At 42.3% G+C, this 21844-nt stretch overlaps 1 protein-coding gene across 2 annotated transcripts in view; it reads right to left on the bottom strand.

Annotated features, from left to right (window-relative positions):
* Positions 1-1071: 1071 nt before the first annotated feature.
* plpp2a (phospholipid phosphatase 2a) overlaps positions 1072-21844 on the bottom strand; it is a 130573-nt gene continuing 109800 nt past the window's right edge. For both annotated transcript variants that reach the window (XM_059991178.1, XM_059991179.1), the window contains exons 6-7: positions 8811-8987; positions 1072-6417 (exon numbers count right to left, since the gene is read on the bottom strand). In XM_059991178.1, the coding sequence (XP_059847161.1) occupies positions 6277-6417; positions 8811-8987 (318 nt within the window). In that variant the 3' untranslated portion in view covers positions 1072-6276. The remainder of the gene's footprint in view (positions 6418-8810; positions 8988-21844) is intronic.

The following is a 21844-nucleotide window of genomic DNA, read 5'->3' as shown; positions in this document are numbered from 1 at the left end:
CGGCTCTTGTGGGCAGCCCAGCACAATCCTCACTGATTGATTTGATGAAGACGACACATTTCACTGTATGTTTCAATGTAAATGTGACAAAGTTAATTTTTAATCTTCTTAAATTGTACTAGTGAATGACACAATAGTATAACTGAACACCGATGTAGCAATGAAGGCAGAGAGATCAAACTGAATTGACATACTTTGGAAGTGCAGTATCTGATTGTTGCTGCATCTTTGATCATCGGCCGCTAATAAATCCCACTCCTTAGTGTAAAGAGATTGGAGAGTTTAGTGAGATGAGAAGTTAGTTCAAAGCATTCTCAGTTCTTATTTATTTACTTAGAGATACAGCATGGAGTAGGCCCCGATTTAATCCTAGTCTAATCACAAAACGATTTACAATGATGAATTAAACTACAAATTGGTACATCTTTGGACTGTGAGAGGAAACTGGAGCAACTGGAGGAAACCCATGCATTCACGGGGAGAACTGTAGTGATTAGCACAACGCTTTACAATGCAGGCAATGCGGGTTCAATTCCCACCTCTGCCTGTAAGGAGTTACGTATGTTCTCCCTGTGACTGTGTGGGTTTCCTCCAGGCACTCCGGTTTCTGCACAGGGTCCAAGGAGGTACCGGTTGGTAGGGTAATTGGTCATTGTAAATTACCTCATGATTAAGCTAGGATTAAAATCGGGGGACTGCTGGGCAGCACGGCTCGAAGGGTAGGAAGGGCCTATTCCAGATTGTTTCTCAGTCAATCAATAAATAAACAAACAAACTCTTTACTAACAATGCCAGAATTGAACTCCAAACTCTGGAACGCCTGCTATAATACCATCACACTAACCGCTATGTTGCCATTGCGCCTTAATAAGACTCTTGATGACATTGCCGACAAAACTTTATCTGACTGAGAACAGACACGGAGGAATCAGAGCAACTTTTGAAATTTGTTTTGTGAGCCCAAATTTAGCACCAACATTAAAACTTAAGGTGTGAATGTACTGACATTTTAAGCAGCTGAACAAAATCAGAAAAAACTTCAGTTGAGTACACCATCACATTACAACTGAAAAATGTATAAAAATTACTTTATTACATCACTTAATAAAATACCTTACATTGCCTCTATAACAGGAAAAAAATTATAAATTTCAGCACAAATCTGAAGCAATTTTACAATTAAATCAGTGATCTTTAAAGAACAGCAATATAACAATTTAAATTGTATTAATATATTTTTTTAAAAAGGCTTTCCTCACCACCATCTTACCTTCCACAATAAGTAGTACAATGCGTTGCTGGTTCAGTTCTGTTCCTACTCCCCCCTTCTGCCTGTAAATGATAGTGAAGATGTCCTTCCTCAATAAATCTGACATGCTGCCAGATAGAACTGCAGATCTGGGCTAACGTATTCCCAGAGAGTCAAGGTACCTCAGTCAGCTACCTATTGATTTGGTCTTGAAGGATGGATCAGTTTGGTGGTCCAGACTCTCCCACTTACTGTCACCTACATACTCAAAATTAGGGACAAGAAAAGCTGGGGAACTGTGCAGTCAGTGGCCTTTAAAATCATACAGTGGTGCTAGAAAGTTTGTGAACCCTGTAGAATTTTCTCTATTTCTGCATAGATGGGACCTAAAGTATGACCAGGTCTTCACACAAGTCCTAAAACTAGATAAAGAGAACCCAAATAAATTAGAAACACAAACAGTATGCTTGTACATTTATTTATTGAGAAAAATGATCCAATATTACATATATTTGTTGGGCAAAGTGTCTGAACATCTTGGGTAATGCCTTCTACTATTTGGAGTAAGGTGTTGCGATCAATGAGATAAGATTGGAGGTGTGGGTTGTAGAGGTACCCTGCCCTATAAAAAAGACACACAAAGTCAGGTTACTGACAGAGCCTGCTCTTCTTAAGAATGATCTCTTTATGTGCACCATACCTCAATCAAAACAACTTTCAGAGAACCTTAGAAGAATTGTAGAGATACATCAAGCTGGAAAAGGCTACAAAAGCATTTCTAAAGACCTGATTGTTCATCAATCCACAGAAAGAGAAATTGTCTACAAATGGAGGAAACTCAGCACTGTTACCACTCTTCCTAGGAATGGGCATCCTACAAAGATAATATCAAGAGCACAAGGTGCAATGCTGATGGAGGTGAAAAAGAGCCCAAGCCCAAGCAAAAGACCTGCAGAAAGACTTCTAAAACTTGCTAAAGTCCACTCTAGTTAAAATACTGAACAAGAATGGTGTTCTTGGAACACACAGGGAAAACCACTGCTCTGCAAAATAAAAACATTGCTGCACATCCCAAGTTTCCAAAAATTACCTGGATGTTCTACAACACTTCTGGGACAAATATTCTGTGGACAGATGAGACAAAAGTTGAGCTTTTTGGCAGAAATGCACATTGCTATGTTTGGAGGGGAAAAAGGCAATGCACACTAACACTAAAACTTCATCCCAACTGTGAAGCATGGTAGAAGAATCATCATGGTTTGAGGTGCTACTTTGCTTGCAGTCGTTGAGGGAATAATGGATTCAAAATTGTATCAAAACATTTTACAGGAGAATGACAGGGACTAGTCCATCACCTGAAGCTTAATAGATAATGCAACAAGACAATGATCCAAAAGACCAGAGTAAATTAACGACAGAATGGTTCAAAAAAAAGACTGGAACAGATGATTCAAAGTCCTGACCTTAATCCTGGAGAAATGTTGTTGAAGAACCTGAAACAAGTAGTTCATGCAAGGAAGTCCACCAACAGAGTTGAAGTAGTTTTGTAAGGAGGAATGGCCTAAAATTCCTCCAAGTCAATGTACAGGACTGATTAACTATTAGTGCAAACTTTTGGTTGAAGTTATTGCTGTACAAGGGCATCACACCAGTTACGAAAAGCAAAGGTTCACAACCTTTTTCCAACAAATATATGTAATATTAGTCATTTTTCTCAATAAAGAAATGAACAAGTATAATGTTTTGTGTTACTTATTTAATTCTTTTATCTTTATCCAGCTTTGGGATACATGAAGATCTGATCACATTTCAGGTCATATTTATGCAGAAATATTGAACATTCTACAGGGTTCACAAACTTTCTAGCACCACTGTAGAGTGTAGCAAAGAAGGATTTCCAGATCCTTAATACATCAGGCTTATTACAATAATCTGAAGACACTCCTTTGGAATAAACACAAGTTCATCTCATTGAGGAGTGCTGTAGAATGGAGGGATCTGGAAGTACAGGTCCATAATTCCTTGGAAGTGACATCACATGTAGAAAGGGTCATTAAGAGAGCTTTCAGCATATTGCCTGTTTATCAGAGTATTGAGTGTAGGAGTTGGGATGTTATGTTTAAGTTGTACTAGACATTGGCAAGGCCAAATTTGGAATACTGTGTGCAGTTCTAGTGACTTATCCTTTGGAAAGTTATCAACAAAATTGAAAGGGGTACAGAGATGATTTACAAGGATTTGAGGCCTTGGGAAATGTTGAGTGGGTTAGGACATTATTCCCTGGGCCACAGGAGAAAGAAGGAAGATTTGATAAAGGTATACAAAATTATGAGGAATGTAAATACATGGAGGCTCCTTCCCCTGAGGTTGGACATGATTAGAACTAGAGGTTATGGGTTTAGGGTAGAAGGTGAAGTATTTAAGAGGAACTTAAAGGATAGCTTCTTCAACTCAGAGGGTGGTGAAGGTGTGGAATGAGTTGCCAGTGGAGGTGATTGATATCGGTTCAATTACACCATTTAAGTAGCGTGGATATGCATATGGATAAGTCAGATGTGGAGTACTATGAGACTAGGTGGCATAATAGTATGGCATTAACTAGATGGGCTGAAGGGCCTACTTCTGTGCTGCAGTGCTCTATGTCTTTTCTGCTTCCCTCAGTGGACTCTGGACTGGAAGATGATCAGAGACGACTCTAAGGCAAAGACAGGTTTGCTAGCTCCTCCTAGATATCAACCCCCATCGAATCTAGCAGTAGATTCCCCTTGCATTTCTGGAATTGATACAGTCCCTTCCAACTCTCTCCTACACTGAAGCTCTTGATTTTTATCATAACCATTCCCACAACTACATTGGAAAATTAAGCAAGGGTTTCTTAGTTCTCTAACCTATGTAATCTGACTCAAATTCCTGATGTATTCCAGGGTTTCACATTCCCCTGCAGGTGACTATTTGCCATCAGGCCATAATTAAATAACAGCCGTGTTACTCACAACTCCCATGCAGTACTCAAGAGATTGGTTCTCAAGAACAAACAGCACACTTAAACTTAGCTAAAAGCCTACCCTTGTGTAACGCGACATCAAAATGTATGTCGACCTTGGGTGTGCAACCACCAAATCCTACTGGGTGCTGAGGTTTCAGTCAAGTAACGGCTGTATCTAGCCAGGTCACCAGCCCCATTAATTTGGATCATCCAGGTTTTGTTCAATGATTTCTGCAAACATTAAGAACAGCCTGCAGAGAGAATCCTAGACCTTGTGGAAAAGCGAGGTGGTGGATCCTATCAGAGTTTCACAAGCAGATTGCAGAAGTAATTTGGCAGAATCCCTTGCCACCAGACCCTTTAATTAAGCACCATGGTAAGAAGGACCCGCTCCAGCAGATCCTTTGGGCACTGCCAGAACCTCAGCAGCACCAGACACTGCCCTCAAGGCAGCTGCTTTGAGGATGTGACCATTATCCATCTCCTTTTGGAATGGGTGCTTGCCAAGGTGGTCAGGAAAGGGATGAGGAGGTCTCTGATGAGGTTCATTGCACAGAGCTGTCCAACACATGACTCTGTGCTCCTTTGGGCCATCCCCAGGGATAGAAATATCAACTGCTGTTGAAAGATTGTGACCATGGTGAAAGGTGCACCACAGCGAGCCTGAAACTTGCTCATCTACCACTGCAGACAACTGGCCAACACTCACTGTTGCTGCACAGCCTATTCTAAGGTCTGTAACTACATGTTAAAGGATACAGTAGATATTCAATGGCGGGGGGTGCAGGTATTAAATTTCTTGCATTATTACACATTGACTGGCTGTAACCAGTGTAAAAGCCTCTTAATTTTATTGCTCATGGGAGATATGTGAAAGAAAAACTGACATTATGCTGATAACAATTTTCAAAGCAAAGAGAATGATGTTGTGTACTGTGAATGGCGCCATAGCAATGAACCATACAATATATCTGAAAATGTTATGATTAAAGTACTTTGCCACTGGGCTTGTTCACCTGCATTTCTCAAAGCATTCAGAATCGCAACCACTGTTAATATACCTGAACTTTCTGCTTAAAAAGGTCTGGAGGTTTAAATCTTGGAGGATAACTTTTGAATTTAATAAAAATATTGCAACAAACTCCCATTTCTGAAATCTGTCAATTGAATGTTTAAAATATACAAGTAGTTAGTTATATACTGGATAGATGATCAAAACGCTTTTTAAAAGCAAGTTTTCTCAAGACTGAGTTATGCACCTACATTTACACAGGGAAAAAAAAATACCATTTCACTGTCAGTTGCCTGACCAGTTTAAAACTACTATTTTATTTATGGACTTTATAACTATTTCTTTCTGACTGGCACAAGCCATGCTGTCCACCAACCCTTCTGTAACTTCATTCAAGGTGGAAACAGCTTACCTACTTCACCCTGGGATAGGATTTTGTTGGCTGGAATCAAGTTTGCTTTTCCTACTCTCCCATGCTAAGCTTTCTTGTTATTGGGAGTGTTAATGAGCCCAATTCTGTAATGTGTTAATGCAGAGCAGAAGGACCACGGAAAGTGAATAAGGAAGTCCTGGAACACTTTGCAGATACTTGTAGAAGAATAATATCAAACGCCTAAATCAGTTGCTTCTGTTCAAGACATGGGACAGCAAGAAAATGGATGGAATTCTACTTGTTGAAAAATGGAATCTACATAAATTGTACAAAACACTTTTAATATGAACACAGAGCTAAGACTTGTTTTGGGTGGGGATAATGGCAGGGGGTGGCAAGAATATACACTTTTATTGGTGCAAGGTGTGAAAAATTCAGCTATGTGCCTCACCTGCAAACTGCAAGCCTATTGGTATCTAACCACAAAAACTCAAGCATGCAAAAGCAAGGCAGAGGTCCTTTCACACAGGAGGTTGAACATCGATGCATGGAAACAAAACAAAGTTTGAATGACATAAACAAGGGAAAGCATCTCTCTCCTTTGATGCTTGATGGAAAGGCACAGAGTTGTCGGCAGGGGGGTGGCCAGCAGTGAATCAGGGAACATGTTGGGTGCCATAGTGATTTATCGGCTCCGTTTCGGTTAAGGGAATGTTGGGTTTTCTCTCTGGCTCAGAAGCTTCTGAATCCTCTGAACACTGGGGTCTGTGTTTGTAGAAATCTGAAACATAGCGGACCTGCAAAGCAAAGAAATTCTTCTTTTAGCAAGTTCCTGGCTAGCATCAAATGGATTGCAACATAGGAACAAATGCGGACTTAGAGGCAAGAATACAAGCTTGTTTTGACAATGAAATCACAAAGGAATGTGGGAAAGCTGCTGATGTGTGATATTCTATTTCCATGTTAAAAAGTTAATGATGCACTGTCCCAGATGTTCTTGACTAATACTTCAGAATTCAAACAGCCAACTAGTTAGGAGATGGAAGGAAAAAACAAATTTCCAGTGTGCCAGACTTTGGTCACTGGGAAGGAAGGGAGTGGGGTAGTGTATCATCAAGCTATTGCTACCACTATGAGTGAGAAAAAGTTCCACTGGCCTCTGCTTTTGTACCACTACATGCTTGGTAAAGCTTTTTGAGGGTGTATTGATGATAATCTAAAAGATATTTCTTTTGTGTGTCATGGCAATTTTAAGCAGAGATTATCATTGATTTATGGATCTGTAACAATAATTATGAACTTAAAGGAAAAAGGATGAGTCCTTTCAATTATTTACATGCATTCATCATCTTACTATTAATAAAAGTGTCCCAGAGACAGTCTGAAATAAATGAAGCATTTTTGAAAACTTGTTCAACAATTACTAATATTATTCTTTTCAAAAGATAATTAAAATACCATTGTTATTATATCTCATACTTAAGAAATGTGAACATGAAATTAAATGCTTTGCTGTACATTCATAAGAGATAAAGGAAAGGGAAATAAACACATTTTACTGTCTATTGCTGCATTACCTGGCTTGTATTTGTTTTTTTTTGAGGGCTATGCTTTGCCTGTGAACCTGGATGCTACGCTGCAGGTGATTTCACTGAGGTGAAATTCAGTCTTGCCTTCGCCTCACACTTGCAAGCTCAGCACCTTTCTCCCAGAATGTATGAAGCCAAGAGGTCAAAGTCACTGGTTCTGCAGTCATGCACAGAATGGTGGCTAACTGCAGCAAGGCTGTTTTCATTTTGGCCCTAATCATCTTACTTCGTCCAGAGACTTTGCCGACCAATTCTGCCTGGTTTCAAATCAGACAGTCGCCACGTCCATAAACCACCAATTCAGCCTTGTAAGCACATTTCATTTTAAATCCACAACTATTTGTATTGGTCTTTAGAGGAAGTCTTGAAATTATAGAATGCCTTTCAAACCTCTGGCCAACAGAAAAGGTGTTTGCAATTAATAATACGTTTTAAATTAAGTCACGCAGAGCACTGTCCTGAAGTGAGGTGCCACCAGAATAGAGGGTAGCAAAGAAAATCCTTTGATAGACTAGGAAGTTTAAATCTGTGGAGAGTATTCTAATTGTTAAGATTGAACCTGAAACCTGAAAGGGCCTTGCTTTGGTATCTGATCTTAAAATTAACATTCAGAACTCCCTGCACTGAAGCATCATCTTCAGGGTGGAACCCTGACTATAAGTCCTTGCCTCAGAGGAGAGAGGCATCAGTACTGAGTACTGATACATAATGAAGAGTATTATTAAAGAAGAAATATATCAGGAAGTAAGGAAAAATTTACAAATTTGTTGGGACCAGAGGAGGGAGGGAGGGAGTGAGAGTGTGAGAGTGAGTGAGTGTGCATGTGTGTGCACCCTTAACTCCTGGTGGAGTTGACAACCTTATTGCACCAATCTTTTTGGTGATTGCTCATCGTACGGCATGTCTTAGGCATCTGAAACCTGGCAGAGCCCATCCCTCTCCAGGTTTGTTTGTTTTTTTTTTTTACGAGGACAAGTTGCTAGTTCGACACTCAACCCAGGCACGGATGGTGCAAGGGAGCTGGCCGGATTCGACCTCTCACCTCGAAGTCCAGCGCCAATGCCACTACGCCACCAGCCAGAACTAGCGGGTTGAGCATACACAAAGATTGAATAGGTTAGGACTCTATTCTCTGGAGTGTAGAAGAATGAAGGGGGATTTGATAGAAGTGTACAAATTTCATGATGGGTACTGATAGAGTAAATGCAAGCGGGCTTTTTCTGCTGAGGTTTGGTGAGCCAGGAACCAGAAGTCATAGGTTACGGCTGAAAGGTGAAATATTTAAGAGGATCCTGAGGTGGAACTTCTTCACTCAGATGGTGGTGCGAGTGTGGAATGAGCTACCAGTGGAAGTGGAGGATGCAGATTCAACTGCAGCTTTTAAGAGAAGCTTGGATAAGTATGTGGATGAGGAGTATGGTGGGCTATGGTCCAAGCACGATTGATGGGACTTGGCAAAATAACAGTTTGGCTCAGAAAGGTCCTGTTCCTGTGCTATGACCTGGCAGGCTGTAAAGTGTGTGAATCTGGAAGGTGGTTGTGAGGGAGGGAGTGAAGAGACTACAACAAGACATCAGATTAGCTCTGACTTCAATACTCACAATTAAGATTGCCACAATGGCTCCTTGGAGAAATCCGGCTAGGACATCACTCCAGTGATGTCTGTAATCGGAGACCCGTGTGTAGCCCACGTATACTGCAAAGGCCAGCAGGAAGAACTGGATGGTAGGCCGCAGAAGCCTGGCCCACTTCCCCCTCAAACGGACCTGCAGATACAGCTGGGGAAGGGGAAGAGAATGAGGAAAATTATCAAAGCTTCATTTCCTTCTCAGCAAGAATATTAAACTAAGAATTTTTAAAATAAGGGTTTAGGAAGACTATTATTCCAGATGAAAAGAAGGCTTAAATCCACACTTAAAGTGCAAGATGATTAAAAAGAAAAAGGCCATTAGTTTGGTGACTTTCATGTTCTGGGGTCACTGGGTGCTGAAACTCTGGAAGTACAGCAATTACACAAGCAAAGCCTGGTTATAGCAGATACAGCAAGGTAACATGAGGGACAGCCAGTAGCACAGTGGTTAGCACAATGTTTTACAGTACAGTGACCCGGGTGCTTGTGGACCTCACATACCCCCGCCTCCCAGTGTTCCTGGCCGCCAAGAGGGTGACCATTAGCCTCAGACACCCAGGTGCGCCACAGAGGAATTTCTCAGCAATTGAAAGCTCTTTCTGGGGCTCGATCCTTTCAGGGCAAGCTATGCTTTAGTGACTGAGGGTGTCGAAATGAGGAAAGTAAATCACAATTGGACCTCCTCTGTCCATGGGGCAATTCTGTGTGCCATTCCACCAAAATTCTAAAGCTCACTGCCAAATGGAGAGTGCAGGTAGTAGTGGAAGAGGGAGAACCCCATAGAGACCAGAACACGGTTACCTCTGCAGCAACGAGAAGTGGCTGTGCTAACCACAACTACAGTAGCAATACTTTACAGTAAGGTTCTCCCTGCGACCTCGTGAGTTTCTGCAAAGTGCTCAGGATTCCTCCAATAGTCCGAAGACCTACTGGTTGGTAGGGTGACTGGTCACTGTAAATCAGCCGGTGATTAGGTTAGGAATTAATTTGGGTGGGTGGGGAGGGGAATCTGCTGGACAGTGCGGCGAAAAGGGTTGGAACAGCCTATTCCGCCCCGGACCGCAACTAAAAAAAATTGTCAGGATTTTGAACGATGCTGGAGCTTTCACCCAACTACTTGAACAGTGGCAGATGTTGTTTTTAATTTCGTAATCTGGAAATGGCCCGACCTCAACTTGAAGGATGATACTGCTGATAATCTTAGCTTTCCGGCAGTTCTGCACAATAATGTTATTCAAATTACAACAACTTTTTTATTCAGGAAAATAGCTTAAGTCCAAGAAATTTCTAATATCGTTCTATCTGTACTAAGTTACTTATCTCTCTCTCTCTCTCTCTCTCTGTAACACTATAAATGTACTGACTTACATCAACAGCAGACTTCAGAATTACTATGAGCAGAAATGAAAGTGACAATAAATCAGTCTCGTTCATTCAGATTCATTTATTTATCGCACGTACATTAAAACATACAGTGAAATGCATTGTGTCAACAGCCAACACAACCCAAGGATATGCTGGGGGCAGCCTGGAAGTGTTGTCACACATTCCGTCACCAACATAACATGGCCATGATGTTCTTCAGAACAACACAAGCAACAGGACTCAGAGGCCCGATGTTGGCAAGCCCGCGTGTCCGGGCTAAGGATGACCCACCCCCCCCCCCGAATGCACATCGTCCCCCAGTTAAGTGAGTACCATGTTCGGAGGTCCACATGAATATGGAGTTCAAAGTTCCACGATCGGCAAACCCCGGGGTCAATAGCAAACGTTGAGGGCCTCCATGTCGGAGGCCTGATGTCTGAGAACTGGAGGTTGGAGCCTGGAGGTAGCCTGCCCTGGGGCTGGAGGACTACCTGTTTGTGCGAGTGCGTAGGAGGGAAGGAAAGAGATTTGTTTTGCTGTTGTTGCGTTGTTTTCTTGCTAACTAAATCCACACAGTGAATAGTTTGACACCTCATTGGCAGGGTGTTCTAATGAGAAACCTCACAGATTCAGTGATATGAAGCCAATGTTCTGTTCTACTGCAGAGGGTCGAAAGACACAAAGTTGCCCTATTATTTGGGTAGGTCAGCCTGGGGGAAAGCGATAGTGAATAAGCAAAGGAATGTTGAGTTAGTCTTTCCAAGACATCTTCACAAGCCCACATGGTTGGAAGACAAACTCATATGCTTTTGTGTACATCTTAAACATTTTACTTGCTAAAATGTTCTTTACCTTAAGCATTTTCAATTAGCGGAAACTTGAAAACAGATTCTGTGGATTATATTCACAAGTTACTGCCAAGGCTAAATGTTGAACTTGGCCCCAATGCAATGTTCTATTCAAAGCCATTCTGCTTAAAAAATAAACCTTATTCAGATGTACTCTACATGAAAATATAGTGGAGATCTAGGTGAAAGTTATTGATTTTTGCCAGAGACACCTCAGATAACGTTAAAGAATTATACAGAATTGTTTTAAAAGAGCAAGTGCAATCTAACCAGGCTTTTCAGCAACCTCTATAGTTCACTGTAATTGCAATCAACTCAACTATGGAAAGACAGAACAAGCCTTGATATAGTTCACTTTAGAGCACAATGATTTCAGAACTGTTTAACTAATTACAGAAATCAGAATCAGACACATGGTATGTCATGAAATTTGTGGTTCTGTGGCAGCAGTACTGTGCAATGAATTAATAACTATAAATTACAGTGAGAAATATTAAAAAAATTAAATTGAATGAGTACTGTAAATAAAAGGACAAAAACAGTGAGGTAGTGTTCATGTGTTGGTTCAATGTTTGTTCAGAAATCTGATAGCGAAGGGGAAGACGCTGTTCTGAAAAGTTTGAGTGAATGTCTTGTACCTCCACCCTGCTGGTAGTGACGAGAAGAGATGATGGGATGATGGGGGTCCTTAATGATGGATGGCAGCTTTTTGGGGCATCACCCTTTGAAGATGCCCTCAATGCTATGGAGGCTTGTGCCCATGATGGAGCTGGCTGAGTTTGCAACCCTCTGCAGCCTTTGCCAATCCTGTGCAGTGGCCACTCCATAACAGACAGTGATGCAACCAGTTAGAATGCTCTCCATGGTCATAACCATTTCCCACTTAGAGAATCACACACCTTTGTTTGGGGAAAGCTCACTGAACTCTTCAGAGAGATTTTGGCACTAAATTAAGGGGATAAGGATAGCTTGTGGGATTTGTCAAAGCAAGTAAGCTTGACAAGAATGCAACAAAACATTAACACTCTTCCTGCACTGGAATATAAAAAGACTCGTTTTATTCATTTGCACTGGTGAAGCAGAACGGCTGTTCAAAGATCAAAAAATATTTGCATAAAGTTGGCTTAATCCTGCCAGCCAAGTGGGTCAGCAGAGAGAGCTTCTCTACTTGACTGCGAGTCTTACACCTTCTTCAGGACTAATGAGTGGCTGCTATGAAGACCTAGAGAGTCTCAGACCCAGTATTGTCACTCCCTGGGCAGAGGCCTGTACTGTGCTGGAGTTTAGAAGAATGAGGAAGGATCTCATTGAAATTTATCAAATATGGAAAGGCTTAGATAGAGTGGATATTTGAAGATGTTTCCTATAGTAGGGCAGTCTAGGACCAGAGGGCACAGCCTCAGAATGGAAGCATGACCCTTTAGAACAGAGATGAGGAGAAATTTCTTCAGCCAGAGGGTGGTGAACCTGTGGAATTGATTGGCACAAAAGGCTGTGGAGGCTAAGTCACTGGGTATATTTAAAGCAAATGTTGATAAATTTGGTAAAGTTACAAAGAGAAGGCAGGAGGATAGGATTGATAGAGTTAATAAATCAGCTATGAAGAAACTTAGTGGGCCGCATGGCGCCGTTCAGCTCTTATGACTTACGGACTTGTTCTTAAGAGTTTTTCCACTGCATAGAGCATCTTCCCACCACAGGCAGGAAAGGATTGGGAGTTTCCAATGATTCTCTCATCATTCGGAGGCCCTCATTCTGTACACCCTGAATCAAACAGACTCAACAGGTCAAATTCCCTAATTTTGGTTCTATATCTAATGGTCTATACCTTATGAACACTGCCACTTGGTTAAGGTAATTTGACTACTTACTGCTATTTATCAATGCACCAGACGGACAGACCAGAATGCAGTGGTGTAGGGACTGCTTCTGTGCCTACACCAATTCATGTTACACAACACCCTTGCAGTCAATGGGACAGCAATAGGCACTAGTTCAATTTAATTTTCCTTTTTTCCTGAGGAGTTTACTCATTCCAACCCATCCTAAAAAGTTGTACCCTTCAAATTCAGGCTGGGTAGACAAATTCTATTCTATATCAACTTGTTATATATCACAATTTGGATCCATTATTTTTTACATCTAAATTCTGGATATCAACTACTCTTTGTAAAACAAAAATTCCCCTTAGAGTCCCTTGAAAACTTTTTTCCTCATACCTTAAATCTATATCATGTATACAGAGTTGCTCTTGTAATCTTATGCCTCATTAGATCTATCAAATGCTCTGTCAGCCTCCATGACCCCAGGGAAAACAAGACCAGCCTATTGTATGTCTACCCATAATCCCAATCTGGCAACATCCCAGTTAATCACTTTTGCCTTTCTCCAGCAGAACAGAACTATTTTCTATCAGGAAATCTGAGCTTAAAGCCCAACCAGAAATAAATATAACCATCAAAAATAGCTTTAAGATCTAACTGTAGTGGTTGCAACAATGCCCAATGGATAAATGGCTCACTACAGCAGAGAGAATTTGTGCAACACACACAAACTCAGCAGGCCAGGCAGCGTCTATGGAAAAGCGTAAACAGTCTGCGTTTCAGGCCAAGAGCCTTCTCTCAGCTCAAAACATTGACTGTTTACTCTTTTCCATAGATGCTGCGTGGCCTGCTGATTTCCTCCAATATTTTGTGTGTGTGTGTTGCTTAGATTTCCAGAATTTGCAGATATACCACCACTTTCCTCCACCTAGTAGAACTTGTCTTTAGTCTAAATATTTTCTCCTTTGGCTCTCCCCACTTCCTCCAAACAAAAGGTGTAGCCATGGGCACTCGCATGGGTCCCAGTGATGCTTGCCTGTTTGTTAGCTATGTGGAACACCGGTGACCCTCCTGCACTCTTCCTATGTTACATATGTTACACAGATGTCTGCATTGGTGCTGCTTCTTGCACCCAAGTAGAACTCATCAGCTTTGTCCACTTGTCCCCAACTTCCACCCTGCCCTCAAATTTACCTGGTCCATTTCTGACATTTCCCTCTCCTTTCTTGATCTTTATGTCTCTATCTCTGGAGACAGTTCATCTACTGATGTCTGTTACAAACCCATGGACTCTCACAGCTACCTGGGCTACCTCCTCCCACCCTGTTACGTAAAAACAGGGCTGGAGAAGGGCGAGTCAGACAGGAGAGAACAGAAGACAATGGAAGAAGGGGGAGGGGAAGGAGCACCAGAGGGAGGCAATGGGAAGGCAGGGAGACAAGATGAAAGGTGGAAAGGGGGATCGGGAATGCTTAAGGGGGGGGGGCATTACCAGAAGTTCAAGAAATCAATGTACATGCCATCCCTGTCTCTCAATTCCTTCGTCTCTGCCACATCTGCTTTCGGGATGAGGCTTTTCATCCCAGAACGAAGGAGGTGTCCTCCTCCTTCAAAGAAAGGGGCTTCCTTTCCTCCACCATCAACACTGCCCTCAACCGCTTCTCTTCCATTTCACGCACATCTGTTCTCACCCCATCCTCCCACCACCCTACCAGGGTACCAGGGATAGCGTTCCCTCTTGTCCTCACCTACCACCCTACCAACCTCCGTTGCCGTCTCCAAAGGGAACCCACCACCAAGCACATCTTTGGCCCCCTCCCCCGACTTTCTGCTTTCCTACGCGACTCCCTTGCCAATTCATCCCTCTCCCTGATCTCTCTCCTGGCACTTATCCTTACAAACGGAACCAGTACTACACCTGCGCCTACACCTCCTCCCTCACTTCCATTCAGAGTCCCAAACAGTCTTTCCAGGTGAGGCGACATTTCACCTGTGAGTCAGTTGGGGACGTATACTGTGTTTGGTGCTCCTAGTATGGCCTCCTGTATATTGTGATACCCGAACTTGATAGGGAGATTGCTTTGTCAGCAACTATGCTCCGACTGCCAGAAGAAGCTGGATCTTCCAGTAGCCATCCATTTTAATTCCATTTCTCATTCTCATATGTCTATCCATGCCGTCCTTCACTGTGAAGATGAGGCCACAATCAGATTGGAGGAATAACACCCTATATTCCGTCTGGATAGCCTCCAACTTGATGGCATCAACACTGATTTCTCAAACTTCCGGTAATGCCCAACTGCCCCCCACTTCACCATTCTCCATTCCTTTTTCCCTCTCTCACCTTATGTTTGCCCACCCATCACTTCACTCTGGTGCTCCTCCCCCCTTTCCTTCCTTCCATGGCCTTCTGTTTTCTCCTATTGGACTCCTCCTTCTTCAGCCCTGTATCTCTTTCACCAACCAACTTCCCAGCTCTTTACTTCATCCCAGGTTTCACCTATCACCTTGTGTTTCTCTCTCCCCTCCCCCCCCCCCCCCCACATTTTAAATAAACTTCTCAACTTTTCTCCTTCAGTCCTGCTGAAGGGTCACAGCCTGAAATATCGACTGTACTTTTTTCCAAAGATGCTGCCTGGCCTGCTGAGTTCCTCCAGCTTTTTGTGTGTGTTGCTTGGGTTTCCAACGTCTGCAGATTTTCTCCCGTTTATGAAAGAATTTGTGCCCCATTTCCTGAAAATTATCAGAAGTTAATTCACAGTGAATTTTACTCGTTGGCATGGTGTAAGGGTCATTGTAAATGTGGAGGGGGGGCACTGAGTCACCACAGCAGCTTGGTGGGATCATTTGACCCCTCACAGAAGGGTTCATTGACCTAGAAGATGGGATAGGGGAGTAGAAAAGTGAATTGAATAGACTAAAGTGTGCTGCTGGCCACGTAACAACTGGATTTGATTCCTTTGCCTTGGGTAAAAATTTACTAAAAAATAAAACTGGGATTTCAGCTTGCCAGTAGATGTGATTTATGCCTTTGTGCTAACCCAGCAGAAAATATGATGTAAAGGTCTATGTAAGTGGAATCAAATTCACATAGGAACATTATTCAACACAAGCCAACAAGAGTGAAGGATTGTGAAATGTTGTGGGATGGAATTGTTGGTTGCAGTTTCCAGCAACCATGGGACAAAATTCTCCTATTACTGCCCCCCCCCCCAATGATTGTCTGACACATTTCAAGCTATCAAAAAATATTTACGTTCACAGTAAATGTATTTTATATTCAACAGGCAATATTATCATTCTGTGAAATGTTGGAACTGCTGATCTGCTTTCTGTCATGCGGGGAACTGGTCCATATCCATGCATTGGGTCTTTGTGTAAGCATCTGAGAAAGGGAGGGTGAATGAGAGGAGCTGGCCGGTGTGGACATGGGCACCAAGTCGGACAGAGTCTAATGAAGGAGGGAAGGAATAAGAATGGGGAGGGAGTGTATTTTTGATAGATATTATAAAAACCCTTTTTTTTTCTTTTTTTCCCCCCTTTTTTTCTTTTTTCATTTTCTTTTCTTATTAGTTATTAGATTGTTAGATTAGTTTTTCTTGTATACATTTTTTTTTCTTTTTCTCTTTTCTGTTTTTCTTAAAATATATATTATGATATACCTAGGTTTGCTTTGTTTATATGTTACTTGTATCGTCCATGATTTGGGAAGACTCATTTATATTGTAACTATTGCTTATTTATCCTTTCGTGTTCAGTTTAAATTTGTATGTTTGTAATCCCATTATCTATGTATTAATCTTATTATGTTGATATTAATAATAATAATAAAAATATTTAAATATAAAGAATGGGGGGGGAGGGAGGGAGGGGAAAGAGGATTTTGTTTTTAGTAACAGGCCCATCTAACCTACCGCTCCTGTACCATCCAATTACACCCACATAAGCAATTAATTTACTAACCCCTACGCCTTTGGAACATGAAGGAATCTGGAGCACCTGCAGAAACCCCACGCCATCATGGGGAGAAGGTACAAACTCTTTACCGACACCGGCTGGAACTAAATCCGGGTCACTGGCGCTGTAACAATGACTATAAGACACCAAACCACGAACCATCCAACCAGACCCAGGCATATTCAGTTCCGTTCAATCTAGCTCTGTGTCACTTGTTAACTTTACGCCGCAGAGCCTGATCAACATCACGTACAATTGCAAAAAAAAAAGAGCAACTATTTCTGTCATCACACCATAGGGCAAAATCGTACTGGTGGCCGTGCAGAGAAGCTTCACAGTGTGAGAAGTGAATGGATAAGCTGAAGTCGATTTGCTCTGTTCAGCATGGCTGTTATGGGGAACTAACAGGTATATAAACTAATGAAGGGTGTAGATAGGACACTCTTCCTCAAGGCAGAGATATCTAAAACTAGAGGGTCAGGGGTAGAGAAAATCTGAGTTCAAAGGGTGGTTGAGAACTCAGAATGCACTGCCTGAGTGGTGGTAATCGTCAAGGCCGAGTTAGCAACAGACCACGTGCTGGTGTATGGGATTGCTATAAAGTTATTTGATAGCCAGCAGGGCCATGGATGGCAGAAAGGCCTGTCTCTGTGGCTCCATATTTCAAAAGGATAAGGTTGCTTATTTAATCATCAGTCACTAGAGGGAGTTCTCAGAAAATTAACTTGCACACTGGATAATCTCACTCTGCAATATTGAAATTTCAAAACAAAACATCAGATTTCCTCCCTATCGAGCTGCTGGGCTGTCACCAAAGCCACAAAGCACACAGTGTTGAAATTCAGATTTTGATTTGAATGGATCCCCTGGAGCGTAGAAGAATGAGGGGAGGGTTGATAGAAGTATATAAAATTATGATGGGTATAGATAGAGTGAATGCAAGCAGGCTTTTTTCCACTGAGGCTGGGGGAGAAAATAAACAGAGGACGTGGGTTAAGGGTGAAGGGGGAAAAGTTTAAAGGGAACACGGAATGGCAGGAGTGTGGTATGAGCTGCCAGCTGAAGTGGTAAATGTGGGCTCACTTTTAACATTTAAGAAAATCTTGGATAGGTACATGGATGAAAGGGGTATGGAGGGATGTGGTCCAGGTGCAGGTCAGTGGGACTAGGCAGAAAAATGGTTCGGCACAGCCAAGAAGGGCCAAAAGGCCTGTTTCTGTGCTGTAATGTTCTATGGTTCTAACAAAAACTTCTCACTGGATGTCAGCAAAACCAAAGAGCGGATTATTGACTGCAGGAGGAAGGAGCCAGTGGCCCGCAAGCCAGTCCTCATCAGAAGTGGAATGTCAGTAGCTTTAAATTCCTAGGAGTTAGCATAGCAGAGAATCTTCTCATTACTACCATTAGGGAGGAGGTACAGGAGCATGACGACACACACACACAATGTTTTAGGAACAGCTTCTTCCCCTCTGCCATTGGATTTCCAAGCAGTCCGTGAACAGTACCTCACCATTTTTGGTAGCTTGTGAGCCAGCGCAGTTTCACTCAAGTAGGTTCGCCTACTCATCGACAGTGGTACTTGGACCCAGTCACAAAGAGGGGGAAAAGTCATGACTTGATGCAGACTATTTACAATACCGCCCTTATTCTGTACTCTAACCTAACCCAATCTTGCACCAGTGACCTAGGTTTATTCCTGCTGCTCTCTGCAAGGACCTTGTACGTTCTCCCTGTGATGGTGTGGGTTTCCTCCAGGTGCTCCAGTTTCCTCCCACACAGCAAGAACATAATAGATTAACTGGTCAAGTCAAGTCACTTTTATTGTCATTTCGACCATAACTGCTGGTACAGTGCATAGTAAAAATGAGATGTTTTTCAGGACCATGGTGTCACATGACACAGTACAAAAACTAGACTGAACTACGTAATAAAAAAAAGAGAAAGCTACACTAGACTACAGACCTACACTGGACTGCATAAAGCACACAAAAACAGTGCAGGCATTACAATAAATAATAAATAGGATAGTAGGGCAAGGTGTCAGTCCAGGCTTCGGGTATTGAGGAGTCTGATAGCTTGGGGGAAGAAACTGTTACATAGTCTGGTCGTGAGAGCCCGGATGCTTTGGAGCCTTTTCCCCAGATGGAAGGAGGGAGAACAGATTGTATGAGGGGTGCATGGGGTCCTTCATAATGCTGTTTCCTTTGTGGATGCAGTGTGTAGTGTAAACGTCCGTGATGGCAGGAAGAGAGACCCCGATGATCTTCTCAGCTGACCTCACTATCCGCTGCAGGGTCTTGCGATCCGAGATGGTGCAATTTCCGAACCAGGCAGTGATGCAGTTGCTCAGGATGCTCTCAACACAACCCCTGTAGAATGTGATGAGGATGGTGGGTGGGAGATGGACTTCCCTCAGCCTTCGTAGATTGTCTACGATTAGGCAAGGGTTAAATCTGGGTTTGTTTGGTGGTGCAGCTCGAGGGGCTGGAAGAGCCTATTTTGCACTGTATCTCAATAAACAGATGAATTAACAGTTAAAGAAATCTGATTTCCCTTTCCTCAAACTTTTGACACCTTTACATTATGTTTCTCCAGCATTTTGTGCACATCACAATTAAACTTTTCTCTTTCAGGAAAAGCAAACCTATTTTGTACAATCACTCCTCATAACTCAACCCTCGGAAGCCAACCATCAGTTAATTTTAGATGCACTCTTTCCAAGATCAATATCACTGCTAAGGTGTGGAGCATTTGATGTGATCTGACAAGGAGTTTTTCCCATTCTTGGTCTCTTTCTCTCATACAGACAAAACTTCACTTTAGCAGAGGACTGATTGATTAGCACACCGAACCATTCTGAAGGGAAGACACAACGTATGGTTTCACTAAGTCATGCAACACACAAAAAATGCTGGAGGAGCTTAGCAGGCCAGGCAGCATCTATGGAAACTTGTAAACAGTCGAAGTTTCAGGCCGCGACCCTTCATCAGGACTCACTAAGTCACTCTCCTGCTCAGTGAAGATGAAGGGACTTGAGGGTTCCTTCAGGTCTGGTCGTTAACCTTTCAACATTTTTGCTGACAGCGTTTTCCACTTCATTACCTCGTAAAATTCCATTATGCCTTTCCTCAGCTGTGCCCTCACCACATATATCCATCCCTTAAAATCATCCATTCTAAAATTTGCCTCAATTGATGCCATCCTCTCCTTTACAAAGTTCGATTTACTGCCAAGCTTCACACAACACACTCATGTTTATTTTCTATGTTAAAGCCACAATGATCATCTTTGACCACATACACTAAAACCACGGCATCAAGTGACCGGAAAGAAATGAATCTTGGAAGCGGAATGCAATTAACAGTTGCTGTATACTGATATTAAGTACGAACAACTAAATGATAAATTTCAACCCAATCTTATTTATTCAGGATATTTCTGAGGAAAGAGACAGCATGTAAAGCCAAAATAAATAATATCAATTGAGTCACTTTACTTTATTGTCACCAAACAATTGATACTAGAGCATATAATCATCGCAGAGATATTTGATTCAGCGCTTCGCACTCCCTGAAGTACAAATCGAAGTAAATGTAACAAAATTTAAATTATAAATCATAATTAGAAAATAGAAAAGGGAAAGTAAGGTAGTGCAAGACAGGTCCAGATATTTGGAAGGTACGGCCCAGATCCGGGTCAGGATCCATTCAGCAGTCTTATCACGGTTGGAAAGAAGCTGTTCCCAAATCTGGCTGTACAAATCTTCAAGTTCCTGAACCATCTCCCGGAGGGAAGAGGGACAAAAAGTGTGTTGGCTGGGTAGGTCGTGTCCTCGATTATCCTGGCAACACTGCTCCGATAGCATGTGGTGTAAAGTGAGTCCAAGGATGGAAGATTGGTTTGTGTGATGTGCTGGGCTGTGTTCACAATCTTCTGCAGCCTCCGGTCTTGGACAGGACAACTTCCATACCAGGTTGTGATGCACCCTAGAAGAGTGCTTTCTACGGTGCATCTACAAAAAATAGTGAGGGTTTTAGGGGACAGGACAAATTTCTTCAGCTTTCTCAGGAAGTAAAGGCAACAGTGGGCCTTCTTGGCAGTGGACTCTGCTTGATTAGACCAAGTCAGGTCATTTGTGATATTCACTCTGAGAAACTTAAAGCTTTTGACCTGTTCCACCTGTGCACCACTAATGTAGATGGGGTCGTGCGGTCCGCTACTCCTTTTTAAGTCAACAACCAATTCCTTCATCTTGCTGACATTGAGGAATAGGTTATTGTCTTCGCACCATGCCATCAGGTTCTTAATTTCCTCTGTACTCAGACCCATCATTACCCAAGATACGACCTACAATTGTGGTGTCATCAGCAAACTTATATATCGAGTTCGATGGAAACTTGGCTACACAATCATGGGTGTACAGTGAGTACAGCAGGGGGCTGAGTAAACAGCCTTGTGGGGCACCGGTGCTCAGAGTGATTGTAGAAGAGAGCTTGTCCCCTATTTTTACAGCCTTGGTCCTGTCTGTGAGGAAGTTGAAGATCCAGCTGCAGATCTGAGTGCCAAGACCCAGGTTCCAGAGTTAGACCCAGTTCTACTTTATTGTAGAACTAAGAGTAGATAACAGGCAAATATCAAAAGACCTCTTAAGATGACTGCTATATGACCAAGTATAACATTAAAAATTTTCTGACTGCAGTAACAAAGGTGTTTTTGCATCTATCTGCAGACTAAGTATTTCATACTCCCATAGCAATAATGACCCAAAATATACACACAGTGGCCACTTTGTTAGGTACTTCCTGCACCAAATAAAATGGCCACTGAATGAATACTCATGGCCTTCTGCTTCTGAAGCCACACACTTCAAGGTTCATGTTGTGGACTCAGTAATGCTCTTCTACACACCACTGCTGCAACATATGGTTATTCGAGTTACTGTTGTCTTCCTGTCAGCTTGAAACAGTCTGGCCATTCTCCACTGACCTGTCTCATTAGCAAGGCATTTTCTC

This window comes from Hypanus sabinus, chromosome 16, assembly GCF_030144855.1.
Source record: "Hypanus sabinus isolate sHypSab1 chromosome 16, sHypSab1.hap1, whole genome shotgun sequence".
Lineage (NCBI taxonomy): Eukaryota > Metazoa > Chordata > Chondrichthyes > Myliobatiformes > Dasyatidae > Hypanus > Hypanus sabinus.
Note: the sequence above shows the minus strand (reverse complement) of the source record. Positions and strands in the feature narration are given on the sequence as shown.